Genomic DNA, 8592 nt, shown 5'->3' with positions numbered 1-8592 from the left:
CGTAGTCATTTAATTGGATGTTTGCTTTTCAAAACTTCAAAGGGAATCAGCGTGTGACTCAAAAATATAATAACACAGTTTAGTATGGCTAAACCTCAAATAAATGCTAAACCAATCCAGCAGAGGCTAAGCAGTCAGGTCTTAAGTAGGCAACACTGATGTTAAAGGCTGCTGTAACATACTAAATGTGTATGAGAGCGAGGTGTTATTTCAGTTTAAATGCCCACACTGTCATTAGTTGATTCTTAATTGGAAATATGTGTAGGCAGTGTTTCACAGTCATAGCTGGTTCTGTTAAATCTAGGCTAATTTAACTACTACTTTTACCGTACAACACTGGAGCATATTTTTTGCAATCTATTGCAGCTTTGAAGTATTGTGGAGTAGAAAGTGCCAATATATGTGCTTTTGACAGGTAGTTATGTAGGTGTGTGAAGAGAAGCATCATGATTGAGCTTTTTTTCTACAAATAGAAACATTACTCTATCAAATGATTCACAGATAGAATAAGCTATAATTCTGAATAAAAAAAAGTTAGATGTCTGCCGAACAACGTGTTCTTATGTTAGTACTGTGTTTAATGATTGTCTCGGATCTTTTTGTGTTCTGTGCCTTTAAGTCAGTGGTCAGCTCGTGTGTTTTTAATATACTTTTTTAGCCACATAACCGCAGCTCATAGGTACAGTATATTTGCTCAGTCAACAACTTATTCATACCACCAGTATAAAATTGTACTTATTTCCTATTTTCATTTCCTGGTGTTATTTAACTTCCCCTTCATTCATTCGATAATAAGTATTATCTGGCAAAGAACTGTGAAAAATCGATTTGGAGCTCACCCAAAATGACCCAATCCAAAACAGAATATGCTGCAGAGAGAGCGCGCATTTAAATGCAAGGGGCAGTGTCTCTGAAGAAGAAGAATACAATATAAGAGAAAGAATGCATCTGAGAACACAAGCAGAGTGCGGCAAGCCATTCAGCCAAGCAGAATAAGTTTTGCTCAGTGATAAAAGCAGGATCTGTAAAGAAGCTCTGTCCCTGTGGTGACTGAGCTTTCAGTGGCCGTGCCTCATGAGGCTACAGCTGGCACAGAACAGCTCTCATCACTGAAACACTGTCTGAATGTTAATAGATTTGCACCCACCGAGACTTAATGGCTTAAGCCTGCCAACTCCCACATTTCCACAAAGATGCAGTGCTGCAACTAATTGAAAAGAGAAACAAAAACAGACTAGTTTACTTCGAATTATGGGTAAAAAGGCTTATATTGGCTTCAACCTCATGCTTTGATGCATTTAAAACTAGGGCAACTTTTCATTTAAGTGATGGGTTTTGTGGGATTTTGCAGGGTGAGACATACAGTACCTTTATCTGACCTGCTGTCTAACCTTGTATATAGATGCACACTGAAGGTTTCTTCACAAACATCACCATCTAGTGGATGTACGCAAAATGCAATGTCTGCCATCATCCCATTATCAATAGATTTTGTTGTCTGTCTGTGTGGCAGGTTAAGGTTAAGCGATACTACAGGTCCAAACGTAATGAAACGTGACATTTTGACTACCTAACAGCAGTTCCACAGTCCTTCAAGTGCTCTTTTGAAGTACCAGCTGCTACAAAAACCCACCATACTAAAATGGATAACTTCAGGTCAGCACACATGCAGAAAAGCCTAGAAAAGCTGGTTCTTCAACCCAAAACCCCATCTGTAACTGGTTTTGCAATAGCTTATAAAACGTTTGACCTCTGTTAAACTCACATCAACACAGTAACCTTGAATGGCTGCTTCTTTTAGCTCAGTCTCGATGCCCTGCAGTCTGAAGATTAAATGCACAGATGACACAACCACCCTTGACCTAATCGGTGGTTGATGAGTTGCTACACAAGGAACTAGTGAACAAAACCTGTGATCTTGTTCTTTGCGCAGGCGAAACAAAAAGAAAAGTAATTATGGCCCGAGAGGCCCCCTCTCCACCCAGCTTATTTTTCGGCTGCAGAAGACGTTGCGTCTTCTGCAGCCGAAAAATACACTAAGACACTGCAGAGAGCATCGCCACAGTTTAATTTCAGGGAGTCAGATTGTGTGTAAGCTATTAGTCTGCAAATAAATGCCCCTTCCCCCCGATTCATTCACACCACTAACACTTAAGACTTCATAAGAAACCTACACATTTTACAAACCATCTACTGCTTGTGCCTAACTATGTATCCTGTGAGAAAGTTAAAGGAATTCCAGTGTAGTGATGCAAACTGCAGTTAATTATAATTTAAATCAAGTTTTGAAGAGGATGATTACACGATGCAGGATTAGACCTGTGTCGGAAAGGTCAGTTTCTCTGAGACTAAACCTTGCTTAAAAAAAGCTTCTTATTTTATTTTAATTTTGAATAAATTATAGATACTAAAGCTCCTGAGCACAGTTGCAACCTTGCTCTCATGTGCCAGAACACAAACACAGAGTTTACCTTGACAAATCCTGCCCAGGGTCACACATACAGACATACAGGAACAAGATCCTCTTAAGTTTTTACCATATATTATAAAATCTCTGTATCCTCTATCCATGCAGTCTCTGGAAGTGTGGCGAACCCCCTCCCAGCCTTCACTTCTGAAATACTTAGCCTCTCCTATATTTTATTTTAACATCCTATCACGTTCCTGATCGTTGTCACCGGCATTCAATTCAAAGTTGAGCATGCTTTGATGTGAAGACTGACAACAGACAAGCAGTACACTGGTAATTATGGCACGAGATGCTGCTGTTAAAGTGTCAGTGCATTTTTAGACCAGTGTAAGGGTTTATATAGATGAGCGACTCACTGTTACAGCCTCCATGGCATGAGTCACCTTTCACCTCTCAGCCTGGTTTCCTAGAATATCCAGTCAGGTTTCTGTAAAGGTGTAAAGGGAAACCTGTTTACATGCTACTAAATGGACAGATAGATAGATATCCATAGATATCTTTAAATACTTCTAGATTTCTACAGGTACACCAGGTTCACAATAAAGGCTTCAGACAAAGAATTTTCACCCACTTCATTACTTCCTCATGTTTCAGTTTGTTGTTGCTTTGGTTCACATGTTTTTAAACAAGCCACTTCCTCATAGCATTTCTAAAACTTTAAGAAACCACACTTTTCTCTTGTTTCTTACAATATCACATAACATTACCTGTGACAACTGCATGCTCATAGTCTTACCTTAACTTTCTAAACTTTTTTGTTCTCACTAATTATTTTTTCATTCAGTTAGTGAAGAGTTAATACAAGACCACGGCCTAATTTAGCAGAACTGACAACGTTGCTGTAGCCAGGCCTGTCGAGTGGCCAATTCTCCTTTTGGTTATTTTAACTTCCTTGTTTTCAGCGCAGCATTCATATGACAAGCAAGTTCAATAAAAAGGCACACCACGGCTTGTTTATTTTATTCTGTTTCAACTTTATGCAGTGTTTATACTATAAATACATGTCCAATATAGATGTTATGCATGAATCAGCAACTAAAGGAGCCTGTGAGGGTTCTTCTAGAGAGAAGGAATAAAGGGATCGCAGCCTGTGAAGCACAAAATGACTCATAAACCATGTAAAGAGGACCGCAGTTGGGCTTAATTAAACACAAGTAATGCTCCACATAAACAAAGAAATCAAAGCTTTAAATAAATTTCTTAATATATCTAATTATCGCCGTAAACTGCGCACTTTGGCAAATCTTCAGCGATCAAAACCTAAGGGACATTTCACTTCTCTTAAACTGACAAATCCAGTGTTTGCAGTGGTGTATGACCTTAGAAACCAGTGCTAACATAACAATAGGACATTTATTTAAGGCAGGATCACCTGTTGCCTATTTTGTGTCATTATATCTCAAATACGACACTCAGCATGCAAATAACTCTCCACACGATTGGTCCACTAAAAGGAACAGTATCCCGAAGAGTCAGGCGCAAAGGGAAAAATTTAAAAGAACAGCACTGTCTTGTGCAGAGGACATTTATACCCTTTCATCCTTATGCTTAAACTCAAATTGTAAATGATTAAATACTAATGCTTGGCCAGTAAAAATCATTAAACTGCTCTTTAGCACACTGAATGACAAAAAAAAGTGGCTTTATGAAAAACAAAGTGTGCTTTCATGCTTGCTTTTTTGTGAAGTGACAACAAGCCACAAATGTCCTGAAACTCAATGGTTGAAAAAAAAAAATTCCCAGTGAAAAGCTGAAATCAGTCCTTCTGCTATGTAGAAAAACTAAAAAAATCCAGGCCTTATAGAGCATTATTTGTGTTATCTGTCCATCTTACACATCATTATGAGCAATAATTGTCAATAAACGTGACGTGTCTGTATAGGGGTTTTTTTCCCGAGCAGCAGACATTTTGACATGCCATGACAGGAAGCACACAGGTGTGTTAATGATGGTTGCATTCCACTTAAGGGAGGCACTTCCGTACGGCATGCTGCTTCACACTGGCAAGGCTTACTGGAAGAGGTAATCCAACTGGGCTGTCATTGACTAAGTGTTGTGCGATTCCTGCTGCGACCACTCTATCCTGCTCAACTTTATGACATCATAAAACATCATCAATCAGAAATGCTTTATTTCATTATATACCACAGAAATATGCTCTGGTATTTGTGTTCCTGTCACTGAACAGCCCTTCTCAAACGGTCTCTCTGCACAGCACGGGACCTCTTCTGTCTATCTGCAATGTTGTAGCCAAGGCTCTGTTTGAGGGCAGGGAAGACAACCCCAGACTGAGATGTTCCACACCTGGGAAATGATATGTGGATTTAACTCTGGGTGACTAACATGCTTGGCTTTTTTTTCTTTTTGACTCAGAAACCTGGATCTCTCTTGCAAAAGGCAGCTCTGGGCTATTATGCAACCAAGTTTTGTGAAAATTAGCACAACAGGGCTTTGAGGAATCTGTTTTGTGCACTGTGACAGAATACAAAATCAGACAAAATTACATACTGTTTTTCTGGGAATGACTGAAGGCCAAGTTTTGGTAATTTGTTTTCTTCTAAAGACCCGCTGAAACACACAAAGAAAATTAGAAACTGTTATCATAATTTTGCTGCTTTGAAGGCTTTTGTATGTCGCTGATGATGAAAATGATAATGCCACTTCACCGAGTTCCATCTGAAAGGTAGGCCTTAGCCATGATGTAGTTTTCTGGGGTGATTTTCTTGTTTGAAACGATGTCTCTGAGCAGTGCTTTCACACGCACGATCTAGATGACACAGGGTTGTACTTTAAGTAACTATTTTAAAAGCCACAACAAACAGAGCTACTAAAACACTGAATAGCTAAGCGTTGCCCTTCAGGCACTTACCTCCTGAGACTGTAAGCTGTTAGCATTATATAGCTGTCGGATGATGATCTCACACTCCTGTAGTGTGGGGGCCCGTGGGGGCTGGGAGGAACTGCTGTGAATTCGGAGAGGCTGCAGTGAAGTGATGAGGCGCCCATTGGCCTCCGTGCCATGGTCCTGCCTGGCTGAATCCAGAATTTCAGTGCTTGCTCCAATGCTACTGCAAGTCAATGAGATAATGTCATTGAGGGCGATGTATAACATGTATAAGGCAGTTTAGGTTGAGAATACCTGGTTGTTAACTCCCCCCACCCCCACCCCCTCACAGACAGGGGACTAGGTTCAATTCACTAGCCCACTTTGCTTCCAGCAGGATAATTCATGATGTCTCAAAGCTCAGATCATTTGAAACTGCTTTCTTGAACCTGACAGTGGATTCCTGTACTCAAATGGCCTCCACAGTCACCAGATCAAAAGCCAACCTGGTACTAACAGGTCAAGAAGTTTATAGACATGTAAAAAGGCACATATTCCAGAAATCAAAGTGCTCAGACTGCAGACCAGACCAACAAATAACTAATTACATACTGGCTTTTGCTTCTTTACATGCTTCACGTTCATATCCTCATGCTGTTTTATAGTGTTAATTTAACATGCACTATAATACTTGTGCACCTACATCACTACCTAATATGAGACAGCTGACATCTTGTTTTTCTGTAAAGTGATTAAAACACAGAGCTTGAATTAGTGTTCTCCTGCTTTTGATGGTTGCCTTACAGTAGCCTGTTATCTGAGCTTATCTGAGTATCTGCTTAGTAAGTTATTAATGAATGGCTGTTGTGCCATCATATCCATATTACTGCATCTGAATCTAATTTATCCATCAGTTCTTGTGTGCATAGCTTTGAAAAAAAAAAAAAGGGGGGGGGGGGGGAGCTAAGATCATTTATGAAATATAACCACACCTTGTAAATACTGAGCTAGATAAGTAGCTGAAAAAGGCCCACCACTCACCCGAGAGCCTGGTCCTGCAAGAGTCTCGTGTCCTGCAGTGGCTCCTCCATGTACAGTCCAGTATGGGCTTGACTGCCCTGAGTGGGTGGTCTACAGTTTTGTCGACTGTGTGCAACTCGTAGAAGAAGAAGGATCAGACATTAAGTTTAGGTGGCACATTGAAATTCACCTAAATGAAAACCTAATAAGTCATTACATGTGCTTAAACATGTTACCTTTTCTACTTGACTTAGGAGGCTCCATTATCACCTTATACTTCAACTCTGCAACATCCATAACAACAGAACTTTAATGTACTGTACACTGCAGGTGGGCTTAAACAACCAGTAAGCAACCCATGAGTCAAAACAGGCCTTGCTGCAGCAAGGATGCAACGACGAATGACTGGGGAGTCTCCTGGTGGGTGGTGACATGTTGTTATATGGAACAGCATGCGGCTCGCTCTGCAAAGTGACACCGGATATCTGCCCACCTCCCACTGAGAAATCATTAAAACTAAACCCTGGAGTTGCCATGCGTCCACCATACCTAGCCTGACCTTGTCTTGCCGCACCTTGTCAGGAGACAGGAGTCACAGACTCTGTGAATTCTTTAGATAATTATTTGACTTTGTGAGCCATGAAATAGGGTGGTTTCTTGAATGCCACAACCCTTCAAAATTCCCCACAGGGAATAATTGAGTGCTCTATCTGTCTAACTATCCACTATTAAAAAATCTCAGAAAGGCCAAATTACAGCATTAATTAAAGGCATGTGAAAACTTACTTTTGCTTACTTCATTCATTCCACAAAGCATTCTGCTTTTACTGCTTTTAAAAAGACCTATGGCAGGACTGCTGTCACTGACTTCTATGCTTTTACAAATAATTAACTTACACATACAAGAGTTATGAATGCACTGTTTCTTCACCTTTATTCTCCCGTCTGAGGTTCTCTATCTCTGCGTGGAGCTTCTTCAGTGTTTCCTTGTGCTGTTCTTGTAGGAACTGGACGTTTCTTTGCAGTGAAGCAACCCGGAGGTCCGTGCTGCCGCTCTGACAGGACGTCTCTGCCGCTGCTCTGCCCGCTGGCTTGATAACAGGTAGCGGGAGCCGCTGTTCAGGGTTAGCCGGTAAGCGTCGTAGCGAGCAAGGCTTCTCTAGCCGCCCTACTCTGGTACAGTGTGGCAAATGGCGCACCGGTGGCAGGTTATGACTTGACATCGCTCTCCGCTTTAGTACTTCAGGCCTCCCCTGACTGAAATAGCTCGCTGTTTCACCCTTCCCATTGTTTTCCAGTGAAGAAAAGTTAGCTATAGGTACTCCTACTTATAACTATTTTCACGCTCATTTGGCACGCGCTCAATCATACACAACGTTGCCGTGACAACCAAGATTCCTTTTTTTTTCTTTTTCAGCCCTGACGTCGATCTTTCAGGCCAGCTGCGCATCCTTTCTTTTATCTTATTTCCTCTTCTAATATGTATTTTAACTAGTTTCAATTTGTTTTTGCTCAAATTAAATGTAGAAGTCCTACATAATATTCAAGACTGTTTGTAAAACTGTATTTATTATCTTTAACTTAAAAAATGGTGTTTTGCTATTATGTATCCCCCAATGATTTGTTTTCGGTTTTCTTGTACTTTAAATGTATTTAGGCAGTTTATGTTAATATCGGTCCTTGCTATAAATAAAGTTTTTTTTGTTTTGTTTTTTTAATAGAAGCTCGGTCTCCTTGGCTACAACGCTTGGCCAAGGCAGATCTTACGTCCAACCGGAAGTTTATAAAAAATTTAAAATTTACGGAAGCGTAGAGCTGCCACCCAGGCAAAAGAAAAATACAAGTGTATCACGTTATAAGGTGAAAGGTTTATTGTTCTAACAAGATACTTTTCCTGTTTGTACAATATACTATCATGTTTGTACAATATACTTTTCACGTTTGAACAACATAATATCACGTTATTACAATATACATAATTATCACGTTCGTACAATATAATATTTATATTGTACGAACGTGATCCTATATTGTACGAACGTGATCCTATATTGTACGAACGTGATCCTATATTGTACGAACGTGATAATTATGTATATTGTAATAACGTGATATTATGTTGTTCAAACGTGAAAAGTATATTGTACAAACATGATAGTATATTGTACAAACAGGAAAAGTATCTTGTTAGAACAATAAACCTTTCACGTTATAACGTGATACACTTGTATTTTTCTTTTGCCTGGGTGGCAGCTCTATGCTTCCGTAAAAATTCGCT

General features: G+C 39.9%; 1 protein-coding gene across 3 annotated transcripts; it reads right to left on the bottom strand.

Annotated features, from left to right (window-relative positions):
* Positions 1–4584: 4584 nt before the first annotated feature.
* ccdc74a (coiled-coil domain containing 74A) lies at positions 4585–7723 on the bottom strand. 3 transcript variants are annotated; one of them, XM_085463510.1, is made up of 7 exons: positions 7246–7722; positions 6551–6598; positions 6336–6450; positions 5340–5535; positions 5137–5237; positions 4979–5038; positions 4585–4774 (listed from the first exon to the last, which is right to left on the bottom strand). In XM_085463510.1, exons 1-7 carry the CDS (start codon positions 7535–7537, stop codon positions 4648–4650), a joined length of 939 nt encoding a protein of 312 aa, XP_085319636.1. In that variant the 5' UTR covers positions 7538–7722; the 3' UTR covers positions 4585–4647. The 3 variants fall into 3 exon arrangements, with proteins under 3 accessions (XP_085319636.1, XP_085319635.1, XP_085319638.1); XM_085463509.1 differs by having other exon boundaries at positions 5340–5538; positions 7246–7721; XM_085463512.1 differs by lacking the exon at positions 6551–6598 and having other exon boundaries at positions 5340–5538; positions 7246–7723.
* Between the last annotated feature and the right edge of the window lie 869 nt (positions 7724–8592).

This window comes from Copadichromis virginalis, linkage group LG7 (assembly GCF_057382275.1).
Source record: "Copadichromis virginalis isolate Kocher_CV1m ecotype Utaka linkage group LG7, C_Virginalis_male_GT1.1, whole genome shotgun sequence".
NCBI lineage: Eukaryota > Metazoa > Chordata > Actinopteri > Cichliformes > Cichlidae > Copadichromis > Copadichromis virginalis.
This window is presented reverse-complemented; position numbering and strand designations above follow the sequence as displayed.